Here is an 18,714-nt window from a genome sequence, read left to right on the forward strand (position 1 = left end):
TGTGTGTTGTTGTTCTGATATTTTAAAGAGCTTTACAGACATATAATTTTCCCTTTAGCAATCACTACCCATTCCCCCACTCCCTCAGCTCTAGGCAACTACTAAACTACTTTCTGTCTTTATGGAGTTGCCTATTCTGAGCATTTCTTATAAATGGAATCGTACAATATTTGGCCTTTTGTGACTGGCCTTTTTCATTTAGCTTTATGTTTTCAAGATTTATCCACTGTTATATATTGAATTGTGCCCTGCCCACCCCAAAGGATTTGGAAATCCTAACCCCCAGTATCTGTAAATGTGAATTACTTTGAAAATTGGGTCTTTGCAGACAGCAAGGTAAGACGAGGTAATGGGGGAGGGGCTAATCCAAAACGTTCGCATCCCAAAAGAAGGGGGAAAGCTGGACACAGAGACAGACGTGAAGATAAACTGAAGACACAGGAAGAACACCGTCTGCAAGCCAAGGAATGCCTGAGGCCACCAGAAGCTAAGAGACAGGCTGGCAAGATTCCCCCTCCCGGCCCTCAGAAGGAACCACCCTGTCAATACCTTGATTTCAGACTTCTAGTTTCCAAAACTATGAGACAATACATTTCTGTTAAACCACGTAGTTTGTGCTACTTTGTTATGACAACCCCAGTAATCTAATATATCCATGCTGTGGCAGTACTTCATTCCTTCTTATTGCCAAAAATATTCCATTGTGTTGCTATATCACATTCTTGTTTATCCAGTCAACATTTGGGTTGTTTTGACCTTTTTGACTAGAATGAATAATGCAGCTTATAAACACATGTGTTTAAGTTTCTGTGTTAGACATGTTTTAATTTCTCTTGGGTATATACCCAAGGTCATATAATTCTGTTTAACTTTTTAAGGAACTGTCAAAATCTTCCAAAGTAGCTGCACCATTTTATATTCCCACCAGTGGAAGTGTGAGGGCTCCAATGTCTCCACATCCTCAGCAAAACTGTCATTGTCCACCCTCCTGATTAGAGCCGTGGGAGAGGACGTGAAATGGTATCTCACTGCAGCTTTGATTCGCGTTTCCCTAATGACTAACGAAGTTAACCTTTTTTGTTTAATGTGCATAATCGCCATTTTCCACATCTTCTGTGAAGAAATTTTTTTCAGATCTCTTGCCCAGTTTTTTTGGTCTTTGTGTGTGTGTGTGTGTGTGTGTGTGTGTGTGTGTGTGTGTGTGTGTTGTAAGAGTTTAAGTATTCTAGACACTGAACCCTTATCAAATATATAATTTGCAAAAACTTGTTCCCATTCTGTGGGGTGTCTTTTTGCTTTTTTTGATGGTGTTGTTCAAAGTAGAAAAGTTTTAAATTTTTATGAGGTCCAATTTATCATTTTTAAAATCTTTTTTTATATTTATGACACTTTGGTACATCTAAAATTATTTCAAGCCCTGGCCAGGTGGCCCAGTTGGTTAGTGTCACTCCAATACGCACAGGTTGCAGGCTGGATCCCTGGTCAGGGTACATACAAGAAGCGACCAACAGCCCTGGCTGGGTGCCTCCTTTCTTTAGAGCATCATCTGTATACACTTGGGTTTACTGGTTCCATCTCTAGCAGGGGCACCTGCAAGGAGCAACCAATGAATGCGTAAGTGGGTGGAGCAACAGATCAACTGTTTTCCCTCTCTCTGCCCCCCTTTCTGTCTCTCCCTAAAATCAATACGTTAAAAAAAATTTTTTTAAGAAGCACCCAGAGATACCCAGCACTAACTGAGGCTTATATTTTTACAGGAATATGTGAACACACGGAAGTTTAGGGCCGTTTCCTCTATGACGGCACAGCTGTATAAACAACGCGGGTGTGATGAATCACGGACCAGCAGGACTCTGTGCTGCTCCGTAGCAGGGAGAGGAGCTCCATCGGGGCCACGGCGGGCGGCGGAGAAAGCGGGGCTTTCCAGACAGCGGGCGGCCGGGAGTCCCGGGCCTGCAGTGGGGGCAGCGCCGGAAACCGGGGGCGCGAACAGCAGCCCGCAGGGCACCCCTGCAGCGTGCGGCGTGGGAGGGTCCACACTGCAGAGCCAGCTCGTGAAGCAGCGGTACGGTCGCAGGAACGCGGGCGTGGAAGCCAGGGCCTCGGCCCGCCTGGGGGCCGCGCCCATGTCTGTATGTCGTGAGTGCACACATGCCGGGGCCCACGGGTCCTGCCTGGCCAGACACAGCCGCAGACTACACCTCCGCCCGAGGCCGGAGGGCCGCCGCACACACATCCGCAACAGGCCTCCGCAACCCGACGCCGCGAGGCCCACGGGCATTCCGTACCGCACGGTTACATGCTGGCTGCACCCCGGCCGGCTCAGCGCGCGGCACACTGACGGTCCCCGGCCGGGGCCAAAACTCAGCCCTTGACGCCTGCAGGTCGTGGGAACCCGTTCGGAGCCGGCCGGCTTCCGGCCGCACCAGAGCCGCCCGCACAGGGCTGGGCGCGCGCGCCTCCGGGCCCGGGGTGCTCGCCGTTCCTACGGAAGCAGCTGGAACACACTGGACACCAAACGCTTAAAAGGCCGCGAACACTTACTTACACTCAACTTCAAGGCAGGGCTGCCGGCCACTGCGTGACAGCCGGGGAGGGCGCCGCGGGCGGGCACCGAGACCGAGGCCGCCGCCCCACTAGTGCCCGCAGGAGGCAGGCCCACGGTGCCCGCGGCGCCCGCGCGCGGACGCCGGCCCGCAGGCGACAGGCCCACCGTGCCCCGCGGCGCCCGCGCGGGCGGCCGTTCCCTCTGGCAGCGCCGCGCAGCGCGGCGGCGGGGGAGGCGGCAGCTGGGGGCCTCTGGCAGCCCTGGGCCGGCCGCCCCGTCCAAGGCAGCGGGGAGAGGATGGCGCTGAAGCGGATCCAGAAGGTCAGGATTCCTCCGGGCCTCAAGACTCCCCGCGAATCCGAGCGTCGCCCGCAGCAGGGTCCTCACGGCAGTTCGGGGAACGTTGGCTGAGGCGCCGCGGAGGGAGGCGGGACTGCCGCTGGCACCGCCCTCAGGGGGCGGGGTTGGGGCCGCGGCCGGGGTTCGGTTCCTCAGAGCGCGGTCTGCTTACGCCCAGGTGGCGGGCTCGTCCCCCGTCAGGGCACTTACAGAGCAGCCAGTGGGTACGCAGATAAGTGGAACTGCAAATCGATGTTTCTTTCTCTCTAAAAAAATAAATAAGTTTTAAAAATCCGTTGGGCGTGCGGGGGGGCGGGGCCTGTGTCATGTGACGCCACGTGCGGCGGGGCGGGGCCTGAGGGGCGGGGCCAGCGGGCTGGCGCCGCACGGACGTTGTCCCGCCCCTCGGTGCCTGCGTCTTGTTGCGGGGGCGCCGCAGTGTTTGTGGACTTGTACTTTTCAAAGCACAGTGTTCTTCCTTAAAATCCCAGTTAGCATGTTAAACTGCTCGGTGCTGATTGGAGTCTATCAATAAAGACTCATGGTCTTTGAGGAAACGTTGTCTTAGTAACCGTTCAGCACGCTGCTCAAGAGGGACATGCGATCTAGGGGCGGGGTCGCCCGTGCGGACGCGCGGAGGTTGGGGAACCTGGGGACCCGGCTCCTGCTCTGCCTGTGGTCTCCCGAGGACTTGCCCCGGCAGCCCTTCTCTCGCATTGCACGTGGTAGTGGGGTACAGAGGGCACAGAGCAGACCGAGGAGGAAAGGAACCGTCATGGAGCTTTCTGTAGGCGCGCTGCATCTCTGAGCGCGTTCTCCGGTCCCCTCGTGTGACCTTAGTTGTTGCCCAAGTTCCTGTCTACTGTGACAACTAGTCATGCTGCTTATGCGTGCCCACCAAGGGCAAGCGACTTGGACGCGTTAGCCAGTGAGAACTGGTGGGTGTTTACAAACCAACCCTCCAGTAAAACGTGGCCCGGATTTGTATCGATGGCTGGCTTCTGTGGTGTAAACACCCCTGCACGGCCAGTATTTGAGTGGGAGAGGAGTAAGCTCAGTGGCCAGGGAGCAGGGTGGGCGTGGGGGCTAGAAGGTCAGCACGCCGCCGAGATGGCAGGTGGGATCGGGAGGGTCTCTGTGGAAGAGCTCATTTTCAGGCTTGTTCAGGTAGGAGGAGTGTCACCAGCCAGGTTTGAATTTTGTGCATGTTCCATACCCTGGGGAGCCTCCCTGCCACCTGATGGACCTTGGTCTGTGCCTCCTTCCTACGCTTTAGAACCTCTGGAAATTCCAGGAAGTTTACCCAGATCTGTCTGGGACCTGGGAGGGTGGAGCGCATTAGGAAATGTGCTAGTACAATGCAGGCTGAAGACTCAGAGTCGCTGCCCTAAAGCCTGGGCTTTGAGGCTCATGCTGGGACAGGATCACTTGGGGATTGAGGCCAGCAGTTGGTATCCCATAAAGGGAATCTGGTTACGGTGTAATTCCTTTTCTTCCGCAGGTACGTGGGGCAGCTGTGCTACACTGACGGGGGTGTCCTTAGCCTCCTGCTCAGAGGCCTGGGCCTTGCCATACACCCAGTGGTGGGTCGGGTGGGAGGAGAAAAAGAGGTAGAAGCACAGGAGCTGGATCCTTTGTTGAGGACTTCCTCTGGGCTGAGTGCTTCCCTGCATTAACTGGGGAGCTCAGAGCTTGAACCTGCCCTTTTCTACTGGAGTGGGTGAGAGGAGAGGCTGGAAGGGAGGCACATGTACAGAACTCTGCCCTGCTCTCTCTGCTTTGTGACCTTCCTTGTCAGGTGTCCTCAGAGCCAGGAGCAGACCCCCAGGTCACTCATGTTCATTAGCCAGGCTGACGTCCTCCCGAGGCCTAGGAGCCACTCCCACCAGGAGAGTGCCCTTCTGGCCAAGAGGTGTGGGGTGCAGGGCAGCGTCGCACACACCGACGCTGGGTCTGCTTCTCGTGTTCTAGGAATTAACTGACTTGCAGAGGGATCCTCCTGCCCAGTGCTCCGCAGGACCTGTGGGAGATGATTGTAAGTATCTTTCAGGCTCCAGATCACAGGAGCCTTCAATCATGACCCCTGAACTTGTTAGCCCAGCAGTTGTTGTTTTTTTAAGAAAACCTGTTGTTTTCCCTCATTTGCTCGTGAATTGCTTTTTCATTAAATGCATCGAGTTCATAGTCTGGCCGAGCAAGATGGTGCCCAAAATCACCACCTCCCTCCAGTGGGTCACTAGAAAGCCACCCTGTCCTGAAGCACGTTGGCTTCTGCAAAGTGCCTCTGACCAACGAAAACTTGGGTTGTTGGTGTAAAAATGGTCACAAAGTTGGTTGTGGAGGACCTGCTGCTGCACAGGGCGAGGCCCTCACCTCTGTGAGGGGGAGGGCAGCACCTAGGCTTTGCTCCCATTTCTGCTCCTCCTAGGGAGCACCAGCCACCCCTCTGCTCCCCTTTCTAGCTGACCAGCCGAGGCCACACTGCTCAGCACATGGGCTCCCCAAGTGCATATTCTGTTCCCACCTCGCCTCCACTCTCCCTTATCTTCATTGCGAGACGTGTCAAGGAGGGGTGGTGTCCTCCACGGACACAAAGACTTGGAAACAGGAACTCACACAGGATTCGTGTGCCAATATGCATTGCACCACCGTTCACAGTCACCCAAGGGCCTAACTGCCCATCCACAGAAGAACGAGTGAGCAGATGTGGTAGAGGCGTACAACAGCAGACTGTTCAGCCATGGAAAGGAAAGAAGTTCTGACCCGTGCAGGAGGCAGCATCGTTCCTGGAAGGCGGCCAGGCCCCCCTCCCTGCTCGGCACCTCCACAGATGAGCTGTATACAGCCTTGGACACAGCTAACCTTTGGGCCTATTTCATGCCTTCGTGTGGGCAAGCAACCCTAGCAATTTCTTCTCTCCTCCTCTCTTTTGGGGCCTTCTCTTCTGATTGTACCCCCAAGCCCTGCTTAGCCCCACACAGCCCTCAGAAGTTCAAGTGAATGGACCAGAGGCTACCGACTTATTTACCAGAAGGAACCACCTTTATTATCTACTTCTCTATGGTCTCTAATACGGGTTTCCATTCTCTAATATGTTAATTATCAAAACCATTTAATAAGGGATTCCATTCTATAGTATTATTAGGGAAAGATATCTACCTGCCAACCACAGCTAATAATTAGCATGAGTTGGCAAAAAAAAAAAAAAAAAGTCAAAAGCAAAAGAAGTGATGCTTTGGTCAGCTCAGGCAGCCTTGTTGCAGGTAAAGGTGTGCTCTTGTGTACCATTTTTATGAAGTATTGAGAGAGGTCCTGAGATGCCTTGACTGCCTTGGAGTACCTCTAGGACTCTGGAAAACCTACCCTGTAGTCACTGCTCTCACCCCTCCTCATGCCTTGGCCATTTCTTGTCGTGCTGTCAAGGGAGAGCCTGTGGGATATTTGAACAGGTGGCAGGAACCCAGGACCGGTCAGAAACTTCGGGATATTTCTACCATCACAGAGCCGTAAGACAGAATTCCCTGGAGAGTAACACATCCTTCAGGTGGTCTCAGCAGCCCACTCAGTGGGCAAGTAGGCACTTTGCACAAAGACAAATAATTGTTCCGGGAGCCTAGAGGTAAGTCATTACCCCCCATCCCCCCAAGGCCAGCCTTGCTGAGTGCACAAGAGTTTCTCTAGGGCTGGGTAGAGCAGTAGAAGTAGCCTGAGATGCCAGAGAGAGCACCAGGCATGAAGTGCAGCAAGAGAAGGGAAGCCCTGGCCAGTGTGGCTCTGTTGGTTGGAGCCCAAGGGTCACAGATTTGATCCCTGGTCCAGGTGTGTATGGGAGGCAACCAGTCGATGCTTCTCTCTCTCCCTCCCTCTCTCTCTAAAAGCAATGAAAAAATGTCCTTGCCTGAGGATTTAAAGAAGAGACAGAGAGAAGAGAAGGGAGACAGAGGCTTATCCTGGCCTGTCACCAAGTCCCCAAACCATGGGCACTGCCAGGGTTGGTGTGGGAGAAGACACCATGGAGGGTGGCCCATCAAGGCTTCAGGGCCATGGGCGCTGGCTCCTGAAAAGAGACCCTTGGCAGGGGGCTTTAGAATGAACCCAAAGAAGAAGGAGGGAGTGTAAGATATATAGAAGGTAACGGAAATGGCTGAAGCCTACCTAAGGCTTAATTCTGTGCATAAAGAAGAGTGGACTAGTTTACTGGCACTTTTGTAGTAAAGAATTTAATTCTGTCACAAAAGGTCTGGCTTTTATATCCTCAGCCTCTGGGATAAAAGCCATGATCTCTAAGACATACTACCTGACAGGACTATCTGCTGTCCCGAGGTTTTGACCACACGAACAGCGTGATTTAGACAGACCAGCCATGTGGTTTCCAGCGGGGGCTTTGGGTCACTCCAGAGGAATTGGACACTCAAATCAGTCACATGGGTGGTCCATGTACCAGTCATGCTGACTGAGGAGCCTCCCCAGTGGCTAGGACGCTGCACATTGTCACACATCAATGCCAGGATGGTGACACATCCTGACTCCAGAGGAGAGGCCAGTGGAAGCTCTGCCTCTGGGCGGGCTCCTTCTGGATGTGTCTGCGAGCCTTTCCCTCTGCTGATGCTAATCTGCAGCCTTCCCAGTAATAAACCGTTAACTGTGAGCACAGGCCTCCTGGGAGCCTAGGAGTCTTGGCACGTCTGGGGGCCCCTGGGCTGCACTTGTGTCAGGAGCGGCTCCTGGAGTGGAGAAGACACTTTGTGGGGAGTCTCTGATGTTCACCTCTCTTTTGTCTTGCAGGGTTTCGCTGGCAGGTCTCCATCACGGGCCCGGTAGGTAGTAGCTGCTGAGTGCCACGCCGTTCACTTCCTCTCTGGATGCTTCTGTGTGCACTAATCTGCCTTCTGTGTCTTGTCCTTCCAGAATGACAGTCCTTACCAAGGAGGCATTTTCTTCCTGAACATCCACTTTCCTACAGATTATCCATTCAAACCCCCAAAGGTGAGAACGGGTCAGAGTGTGATAGAGGGGCCTTTGTGGTCACTGGTGCAGAAAGCTGCACATGGACTTCTCCTGAGGGCCCTTGCCCACCTGCACGGTCACAGCCCCCTGAACATTATGCCCTGGACTCCAGTCAGTCTCTGCGGTGTGGTCCTCCCCTTCAAGCCATGGTTGAACAGTGTTCTTCATGGTTGTAGCTGACTCTGGCCCCTTTCTCTGCATCCCTCTCAGGCTGGGACACGAGTTCTTAGCCCCTGCCCCAGGTACATTGGACAATGTCCTGGGATATATGGGGTTTAAATGGGATGGGTGGGGGAGTTGCTGCTGGTTTCTAGTAGGTGGAGCCCAGGAGTGCTGCTCTTACCCTACAGTGCACAAGACCCCTGAATTTCAGTAGGACCCTGGCAAGTCACCTCCCTTCATACACACTCCAGCCCAGCAGTGGAGTCTCAGAGGGAAGACAGTGCCACCAACAGGAGGGAGAAGGGAGGGACAGGCTTCACCTTCCTGGCCCAGTGGGGCTGCTGCCCACCACATGCCAGGCGCTGAAAGCCTGGAGCAGAGCCCAACCCTGAGGAGTCCTGCGTCGTCAGGAAGCGGTCCTGTCTGGTGGCCCATGCTGAGGAGCAGCACAGAGCGGCGGGGCGTGGGAGGTGCCGGGGGGTCACCCTGAGCATGTCAGGGATCACGGAGTGGGAGGAGGCCAGAGGCACCCAAGGAGTTATGCTCTGAGGTGGAGGCTGGGCAGGATGGAGGTGACAGCTGGGGGGTCCATGGGGCTGGGGAGAAGAGGCAGATTCTGAGTGCTTCATGGTGGAGCCAACAAGAGAGGCTGCAGGTCAGAGCTGGACACAGCAGTGTGTGTGGGTTCACATCACTTTAAGTTGTTTATTTTCCTGATTGCAAAACTGGTAAGTTGATTGTTTTAAAATTAAGACATTGGAGAAGTAGTGTGCAGGTGGAAATCAGTCTCCTATAAACCTGCCCATAGAGAAGACTACAGCTAACAACCTGCTATACATTCCTCCAGGTTTTGTCTGCATACACCAATACAGGGTGGGGCAAAAGTGGGTTTACAGTTGTTCATATCAAAAATAATAAAGTACTTAATAAATAATAGTATAAGAATAAACTTGGTTTGCGCACTCACAGCTGTAAACCTACTTTTGCCCCGCCATGTATATATTGTCACTCTTATATTTAAATAAAAATATCAATTCTGGCTGTGAATGAGGAAACTAATGCACCAGCCGATTGTTTAAAAAATTTTCTCAATTACAGTTGACATTCAATACTGTATTAGTTTCACATGTACTGTGTAGTGGTTAGACATTTACATAATTTACGAATGTTTCTCCTGATACACCCAGTGCCCGCCTGGCACCACACTTAGTTATCACAATACCATTGACTCTGTTCCCTGTGCTGGGCCCTCCATCGCTGTGGCTCTTCTGTAACCACCAAGCAATCTGTCCCTCTCAATCCTTTCACCTTTGTCACCCAGCCCCGCAATACCCTCCCATCTGGCAACCCTCGGTGTGATCCCTGTGTCTTGTGACTGGTTTTTGTTTGGTTGGTTCATTTATCTTGTTTTTTACATTCCACATATAAAATGAAGTCATAGGTATTTGACTTTCTTTGCCTGACTCATTTCTTAGCAAAAAACTCCCTAGGAATCCTGACTCACTAGGTTGGGCGTGACCCTGCAAAGCAAAAGGTTGCGGATTTGATTCCCGGTCAGCGCATGTGTGAGAGGCAACCGGTTAATGTTTCTGTCTCACGTTGATATCTCTCTCCCTCCCTTCCACTCTCTTGAAAATAAATAAAATTTTTTTTTAAAGTATATTTTAAAAAACCCTAGGCCACGGAATACTCCATTTTATGTACGTCCATTTTTCCTTTGATGGGAGCATTCAGTTCATTTACATATAAGTAATTGTTGATAGGTATGTAGTTATGGCCATTTAAATTTGTTTTTAATTTATTGATTTTACATAGAGAAGAAGTAAGAGAGAGAGAAACATTGATTTGTTGTTCCACTTGTTGATGCATTCATTGGTTGACTCCTGTGTGTGCCTGACAGGGATCAAACCTGCCACTGGCTATCGGGACAACACTCTAACCAACTGAGCTACCCAGCCACGGCCTGTAGTTCTGGCCATTTTACTTGTTTTCTGATTGTTTATGTAGTTTTTTTCTGTTCCTTTCTTACTCTCTCTCTTTGTCTTTTACGTTGATGACTTTCTGTAGGGTTGTGTTTGGACGCCTTTTCCTTTATTTCCTGTATATCTCTTGCATACTTTCGGTTTGCGGTTTCCATGTGCTTCATATATACCACGCTATGTTTGTAGCTCGTTTGGGTTTGCGAATCATTAAGAGAATTTGGGAGAGTCTGCAGTGCTGGCCAGGCTTGTGTGGATTGGCCCCTGAAAGAGGTTTGGGCCAGGAGCAGGAACTGGTTGGAGCGGGGTCTCAGGGAATCACCAGGGCGGGGTGACAGCAGTGTTAGCCAGGTTAATGGAGACTCATATTTGCTGCTGGCTGAGTGGGGGAGGGCTGAGCAAAGGAACAATGGGTTCCCCCGGCACTTTAGTCCCAGTGAGAACTGCCCCTCCAGCTCTTGCCCTGAAGCCAGAGCTGCTGCCCTTTCTCTGGAGCTCAGAGCCAGTCTTTGTGACTGGGTGGGTCTGTGCTTGGGGCCCTTGAAGGGGACTCCTGGGTCCACAGCAGCCCCCATCTCACCTGGATGGAGTCCCCGGCGCGTGTCACAGCCAGCTGTTGTGGGGACTCCTCTTCCTGGCACAGGTGCTCCAGGCTGGGGGTCCTGGTATGAGACTGGGACCTCTCGCTCCTCAGGAGGAAGCCCCATTCCTATCTGCCACATGTGGGTGTGGACCAGCTCATTTTGCGTCTGTGCCCCTCCTACCAATCGCTGTGTAGTTTTTTCTTTATATCCTCAGTTGTAGGAGTTCTGTTCAGCTGGTCTTCAGGTGGCTCTCAAGGGCGGTGGCTCTATAATTTAGTTGTAATTTTGATGTGGTTGTGGGAGGAGGTGAGCACAGTGTTTACCTACTCCGCCTTCTTGACCAGGAGTCTTCTCTGAGTCAGCCTTTTTTTTTTTTTTTACATTTAACATCTTATTTGTTAAAAATGAACTGCTTCAGAATAGATCTAAATGTAACTTTAAAAAACAAAAAACAAAAAATTACAGTGTAAAGCATCTCATTAAATAGAAACTTCCATTTTGTGATATGATGTTTTGTATACACCTCCATGGGAAGGGAATTTTAAATTGCATTCTGTTTTATAAAAAACTAAGAACCGAACAGGGATGACTACAGTCACAATCTAAGAAAGGACATTATCCTCCAACAAGGCATATTCTTTTGTTGATGTACAACAGGTTAGCACTGAAGAATTTAAAAGTAGTTGTAACAAAAGCAAACTTTTACATTTAAAAAGGAAATGAAATTACAGATACATGAAGAGCAAAAGTCTAATATACCAAAGACATTGTGTTGCTTGATATACTTACTGTTAATATTTAGAGCAATTTTTAAGGTTTTGCAAAAATGCACTAATAGTTCTGTACAGTATTTAAAATAACAAGAAAACATCTTTATACCATATTTTCACAAACTGTTCTAAAGACTGCAAATTTGTGCTCAGTTGTTTTCCCTCTGATTTAAGACAAGAGACCAGTAATTCTAAACCATCTAAAACGGATTGTTCATGGATCAGATCTAGCCATTCATACTTGCAAAAAGGTTCCGCAGTGACTCTTTGGTCGTCGCAGAATGGAGACTAACGTTTATTTTCAAATTGTGTGACTGGCTCCCAATAATCGCTTATTCGTAGACTTACTGGCAAAATATCTAATATTAAGGATCAGATTTAATTCCTTGGTATAAGCATGAAACTGTTTTGATAGCTTTCCATGGCTAGCATAAACCAAGTAACCCAAGAATCATGGAATGCATCCGCCTATATTTTAAAAACTTTTTATTTTGAATTAATTTAGACTTAGAGAAAATTGCAAAAATAGCAATTTTCATACATCCCTCTCTAGCTTTCCATGAAGTCAGCCTCTTCATTCCTGGAGGGCAACTGTCCAGTCCAGGAGATCAGTGTTGGCCACAGTGCTCTGAACCAGACAGACGACATTAGTCACGTTTGACCACTTTGCACTGACATCCATCCTGCCTTCCTTGTCTGGGCTCCTTCACCTTCACAGTCTGCCTCAGTTTTCCCTGGGCTTTTATGACCTTGATGCTTGTGAGGAGTCGTCACCAGTTATGTTGCCAAGCATCGCTCATTTTGGGTTGGTGATGTTTTCTCAGGGCTGGACTAAGGTTATGCATTCTGGCAAGACTCACATGGAAGTCCTGAGTCCGTGCCAGGGCCCCACAGCTCAGGGTCATGCTGCGTCTCACTACCCTGAGGTGGCCTTGATGGCTGACTTTGAGTCACACCCTTGGCCCTGTGTGCACCTTGTATCTGAGCTGAGTGATGAAGCCCCTCAGGGCTCCCCAACCACAGCTCTGCCCCAGCATTGTCACCAGAGGTCACTTGGTGCCTTAGTATTTTAAATCATGGTTAAATGTGGTCAGGATTTTAGAGACCTTGCCAGGTTTGGACAGGGGAGAGGGGTGTGCTGGGCAGGGGGACAGATGCTAAAATAGCTCTGCCAGATTTGAGTACACCTGCCCTTCCAGGGGTTTGGTTGAAAAAGCCTGCTTCTTGATCTCTAACCCACCCCTGTCCTTTCCCTGCGGTCTCATAAAGTCCTAATTTTCCGGCTTCTCTCTGTCATCGGCACATGAGCACTTGAGGATCTTTGTTAAACAGGCTGGAGTCCTGTATGTCTGTTGGGTGTTTTCAGGATCCCAACTGCACAGGGACAGAGTGAAAAGAGTGGCTGTTACTGAGGTGAGGCTGTAGTGCTGTGCGCTGGGGTCATAGCCACAGGACAGGAGACTCTTGACAGCGGAGGAAGGTGTTTCTGTCTTTTAAAAATCTCCTTCCATAGGAGAAGAAGATACAATAGGTTGATGTTTTTGCATGAATTCTGACTGTATTCCTTGCCAGGGAATCTGGCAAGATTGTGTGAACTTCTTTGCTAGAGATATTGAAGAATAAGGCAGATACTGTCGGAGATGCTTTGGAAGTCGGGCGCTTCCTTGGAAAATCATTTGGTAACAGTTGATAAACCTCACATACACACAGCCTTCCTCCCCCCATATTCCACACTAAGGTCTTGAGAACCTGTGTTATTCTAACTTGTTTCAGGCATGCCAGATATTGTCGATAACAATATAACGGCGCCCATCATGCACCATCCAGTCTGCGCCCCGTTCCTCAGGAGATCTCCAGTACTGCTACTGCCCTTCTTGTTGCTCCTCAGAGCCACTGCTTTGCGGGGGGTGTCAGTCCCCCATGTTTGGAATGAAAGGGTTGTGGGGCTGCCCCTACCTGTGTGGGTGTCAGGGTGGGGGCCCAGCTCCCCCAGGACTGTGCGGAGCCAGATAACAGCCCAGCAGCACCTGCTTCTGCCTCACTTGGTTCACTTTCCAGATGGACACTGTCTAGAATGTCCCTGTACCCTGACTTGGGGTCTCTCATCTCTGCAGGTTGCTTTCACGACCAAAATTTACCACCCCAACATCAACAGCAATGGCCACATCTGCCTCGATGTCCTGCAGTCCCTGTGGTCTCCATCACTGACAATGTCCAAAGGTAGGCATGTGTGCCAGCCTCTGACGCGCCTCGCAGGCCCTGTCCCCTGCTGTGGCTCTCACAGCAGAGCTTCGGCCCCCACGTCCCTGGGAGGAAACAGGCTCAGAGAGAGTGGGCAGCTGCCCACAGTTCCTAGGAGAGGGCGTGGTGATCCCGTCCCCACCCAACCATGTCCACACGGGTCAGTTGCTGTGGGGGCTCCAGCCAGACTGTTTCTTGGGCACAAGAAGAGAATACTGGTCCCATGAACATGTTTCTCTAGAAATGAGAAAGGCAAACACTGCATTTGGTCATCTATCCAACACGGATTGTGAGCTAGTCCTGAAGGAAGGAGACGCAGGCCTCCCCCACACCCATCCCCGGGGGCCTCACAATCTTGGAGAATTCGCCCCCCAACAGTGTGATGAACACAGGTCTCTGCAGAGGGTAAAGACACCAGTCTTAGCGGGGCTTCAGAAATGCAGATATTCCTTCTGAAGGGAAGGGCTGAACCTCGATGTAAATGGTGTGAATGTTCTGTCAGTGGGGTGGGTGAGATGGTGAAAACATCTGTCTCAGAGAAACCGGGCCCAGAGCCCAAGAGACAAGCAGCGGGGTTGGGGGGGTGGGGGGTGGGTGGCAGAGCTTCCAGCGCCCGCGAGGGGAGGGGCAGGACACAGGATGCTGGCAGGACAGGGTAAGGGAGGGCTGCCCACCACTCATCTGAGAGTCCCCATTTCTTGCTTAGCAAGCAGGCCCCTGGGACAAACACCAAAGGTGTGTGGCGACAGCAGGTTCCCTATGCAGGAGGCAACTGCTGTTAGAGCAAAGTGAAGACTTTCATGACTGTTGGGCATCGGTCAGAATCATTCAGGTGGGATGTTGAAGGGAAGACACTGGCTCCATCAGCGAGAGCTTGAGTTGGGGGTTCCCCAGACCGAGGGCGACTGGCAGCCTCGTGGCTGACCCAGCTTTGTTTCTCTTCCCAGTGCTCTCGTCCATCTGTGCCCTGCTCTGCGACCCCAACCCTGACGACCCTCTGATGCCAGAGATCGCCCACACCTACAAGGCCAACAGAGAGAAGTATGCACCCCCCTTGGGCTCCTTTACACCTCGGTGGTACCTGCCCCAAGCTGGTAGACCTCTTCTTGCTGGTACCAGGGCTGCGCTGCGGGTGTCCCTGGGCTCAGACGCCCGGCTCTCTCAGGAACATACCCTTTGGCTCTGAGAAGGGAGGAGATCAAAGCAGTTCATCCTCCTTGGCAGCTCATCAGCTGCTGGTACCGAACCCTAAAATGTTATCGCCAAGCCTGACCTTGAGGTCAGCAAAGTGAGTGGTCAGCCTAGAATGGACTCAGAAGAATCTAACAAGAAAATTCTGGATTAAACTCTAAAGTTTTTAGGGTGAGCCAGAGCAGGCCGGGGTGAGGCGGAGGCCAGTCGAGGCGGGAACACCACTGAGGTCAGTTTCCAGATTGAGGCTCAGCTGTCAGCAGCCTGCTGCTGCTTTACTGACCGACCCTCTGTTGTTGTTTGTTTTGTTTATTCTTTTTTTTAAGTTTCCAAATATAGATTATACAGTATTTGTCTTTCTTTTTCTGGCTTATATCATTTACCATAATACCTGCCAGTTCCATCAATGTTGTCGCAAATGGTAAGATTTCATTATTTTTTACGGCCAAGTAGTGTTCCATGGGACATAAACCACACCCTCTTCACCCGCTCATCCACTGAGGGACACTGGAGCTGTTTCCGTAGCTTGGCAACTGTGAATAATGCTTCAGTGGACGTAGAGGTGCTTACGTGTATCTTTTCAAATTAGTAATTTTGTTTTATTTGGATAAATACCCAGAAGTGAAATTGCTGGATTGTATGACAGCTCTATGTTTAATTTTTTAAGGAACCTTCATACTATTTTCAGCAGTGGCTGCACCAGTCTGAATTCCCACCAACAGTGGACTAGGGTTCCCTTTTCTCCACATCCTCGCCAGCACTTTTTGTTCACTTATTGATGATGGCCATTCTGACTGGTGTGAGGTGATATCTCATTTTGGTTTTTATTTGCAATTCTCTGGTGATTAGTGGTGTTGAGCATTTTTTCATGTCTGTTGGCCACCTGTATGTTCTCTTTGGAGAAGTGTCTGTTCAGGTCCTCTGCCCATTTTTAAATTAGATTGTTTGTTTTTTTGGTGTTAAGTTGTATGAACCCTGGCTGGTTTGGCTCAGTGGATTGAGCGTCGGCCTGCGAGCTAAGTGTCGCTGGTTCGATCTTCCAGTCAGGGCACATCAGAGAAGGAAAACTCTGACTCCAAAAAACCTCCGCTGCCTTGTGGCATACCTCTTCAGGGGAAAGGCTAAGGGAGTAAACCCCGACAGAAAATCCGGAGCCGGAGTCCCTAAGGCGGTTTGACGTTGTAGTCAACACCGGCAACTCCTGCGGCGCACCTGAAGCCAAGCTGTATTGACTCCGTCTTTCCCTTGGACCCTTCAGCTGCGAAGAGAGGGGGGGGTCTGCTGCATGGGCAACAGCAGACCCTCCATATCACCCTGCCCAGGCTCTGTAGCTTCGGCTTCACTGGAGAGGACGCTCCAGCGTCATCGCAAGATGTCGATTTGACACGGGAGGAGACAGATACCGTGTCACTCCCGAGTCGGACTGCACGGCCATTCTCAGCGGTGCAGATGGACTCTTGAGAAGCTACACCATCGTCTCTTGAGACGGATGGCTGCCGACGCCGACGCCGACGCCGACGCCGAAGTTGTATGAGTTTCTTATTGGCTGTAGCATTGGTGAATATCTTCTCCCATTCAGTAGGTTGTCTTTTTGTTCTGTCAATGGTTTCTTTCACTGTGCAAAAACTTTAGTTTGATGTAGTCCCATTTGTTCGTTTTTTCTTTTGTTTCCCTTGCTCAGGGAGATATATCCAAAAATATATTGCTGAGAGCCATGTCAAAGTTAACTGTCTATGTTTTCTTCTAGGAATTTATGGTTTCAGGTCTAACATTTAAGTCTTTAATCTATTTTGAGTTTATTTTTGTATGTGGTATAACAAAGTGGTCTAATTTCATTATTTGTATGTATCTGTCCATTTTTGCCAACACCACTTATTGAAGAGACTGTCTTTACCCCATTGTATATCCTGGCCTCCTCCACTCTCTGTTTAAACACTAATGACCAGAGCCAGAACTGTAGGAACCATTAGACCAGGCAGTCATTGGCGCGGGAGCCCAGGGCATCGCTCTGAGGGTGAAGCCCCGGCAGTGTGGGGAGGAGGGACCCGGCCTGGGAGCAGCGCTGGGTCTCAGTGGGTGGTGCAGCGGGCCGGGGAGTGGCAACTGCTGGTTCTTTTAAAGAACGTGTCCAGAGAGTCTGTTAGTTTACTAATTCTTTCATATCTGAAGAGATTAGAATAGAAAGTGGTTTTTCCAACTTACATTAATCTAGAAAGCTGTATAAATGTCATTATTTCCCTCACTGAGCTTTCCAGAATGACAGTTATTTTTAATTAACTAGATTATAAACGGTATTTATTTAACACTTATTATGGGATACTTCAGACATACCAAAAGTGGTTTTTTCATTGCCCTCTGTGGCAGAAAATCTGTCTTACGATTTCACAGCACCAGACCTCAGTACAGTAAGGGCCATGAACGCACACACTTCCCCAGCCCTCCCTGGGCACCAGGTTGGCTCTTGGTTGGGAGGCTCCAAAGTCTCTGTGCTGGGGACTGTGTGCCGGGCAGTCTGGGCTGCTCCTAGCTGACCTCCGTGTATGTCTTCCTGATGCTCCTCCTCCATGTTGTAGGACAGGAGAGAGGAAGAGAGGAGGTTCGGCGGTTTCCCGAGTCTTCTGTAGCAGACAGTTATGGAGAAGCATCAGGACTCACCAAGTTAGGGGTTTACATCCCTGCGCCAGGCAGCTTTATTTTGCTCACTCATTAGTCCTCCATGTTTGCCAAGACGAAGCAGCAGGCCCCTGCATTAGTTCTGTTCTCTATGCTATGTGCGAGGAAGTGGCCATACTGAATGAGGGTGTCACCCCCTCTGCTTTTTCCTTCCAGGTACAACAAACTAGCAAGAGAGTGGACACAGAAATATGCTATGTAAGTGCCTTGGAGGTTTCACAGCCAAGAGGTCCTTCCGTGAAACTGAGCCACTCCCAGAGCATCCTCTCTGCTTCAAACAAACGCTGGCCACACTCTCTCCAACTGCAGCATGTTGGTGCCACGCTCAGCCACTGTGGCTTTGACAACATCACATCTTTGATGCCAAATTAGTAGTCACTGTTATGATCTGCAGCCTTCCTGGCCACACTGGAATCAGTCCCTGCACCCCAACTCACTGCTGGTCTCATGGAGGGACAGTGTGCCGGGCACCTCCCCTGCTGGTCTCAGGCGGCGCCCCTTGCTATGGTACCACCCAGGCCTCCGCCTGGCCCTCATCTCTGGATCTCAGAGCCAACCTGGGAGTCCCTGCAGAGCAGCCACCATCTCCTGCAGACCTTGTCCCAGGGGTTCTCCGCTCACCCTGGGAGGCTCCTGGGAGTCATGAGCAGTGTCACTGGGACAGTGTCCCTCTGTGGTGCTGGCGTCCCCCCACCAGGCAGCAGCACACAGAATGTCAGGACAGACAGCAAAGAACACCCCAGGAGAGGCGACCAGACCTGCAGAGATTGGGGTTTGCTTTTCCACATGAAGAGGTTTGTCACCGCCCCCCTCCCCCCTCGGAGCCTGCCCTAAGCCCAGTGTGAGCCACCACAAACCAGAGCACAAGGGCAGGGGCAGACTTTGAGATGCTAATAAAAATGTGATTCACTCATAACCCTGAACAATAACTGGCATTTAATTCTACATTTCTTATTCCAGGCAGAACAGAAGATATGGAAACTTTTAACGTGTTCTTTGGAAAGTTGAATTAGAACAGCCTGTTGAGTGAATGACTGCCCTCCTCTTGGGTTTCTGAAGCAGCACATTTTAGGGGTTACCGTCAGAGTCTGAAGCTTTGAGATTAGTTTAGCTAGAAGGGCAGGTGGATTATTCTAACTAAACCTCCCAAGAGGGAGGGAAATTGAGGGGCTTCAAACCTCCAAAGTCAAATCTGACCTGGTCTTTTCTATTTTTTAAAA

At 50.6% G+C, this 18,714-nt stretch overlaps 1 protein-coding gene across 1 annotated transcript; it reads left to right on the top strand.

The window, feature by feature from the left end:
* Positions 1–2,714: 2,714 nt before the first annotated feature.
* Positions 2,715–18,412, top strand: UBE2D4 (ubiquitin conjugating enzyme E2 D4). Its single transcript, XM_090286950.1, has 7 exons — positions 2,715–2,869; positions 4,859–4,922; positions 7,673–7,704; positions 7,796–7,873; positions 13,504–13,609; positions 14,578–14,671; positions 17,651–18,412. Exons 1-7 carry the CDS (start codon positions 2,846–2,848, stop codon positions 17,694–17,696), a joined length of 444 nt encoding a protein of 147 aa, XP_090143076.1. The 5' UTR covers positions 2,715–2,845; the 3' UTR covers positions 17,697–18,412.
* The last annotated feature ends 302 nt before the right edge of the window (positions 18,413–18,714 follow it).

This window comes from Furipterus horrens, unplaced genomic scaffold, assembly GCF_987537825.1.
Source record: "Furipterus horrens unplaced genomic scaffold, mFurHor1.1.pri manual_scaffold_9, whole genome shotgun sequence".
Lineage (NCBI taxonomy): Eukaryota > Metazoa > Chordata > Mammalia > Chiroptera > Furipteridae > Furipterus > Furipterus horrens.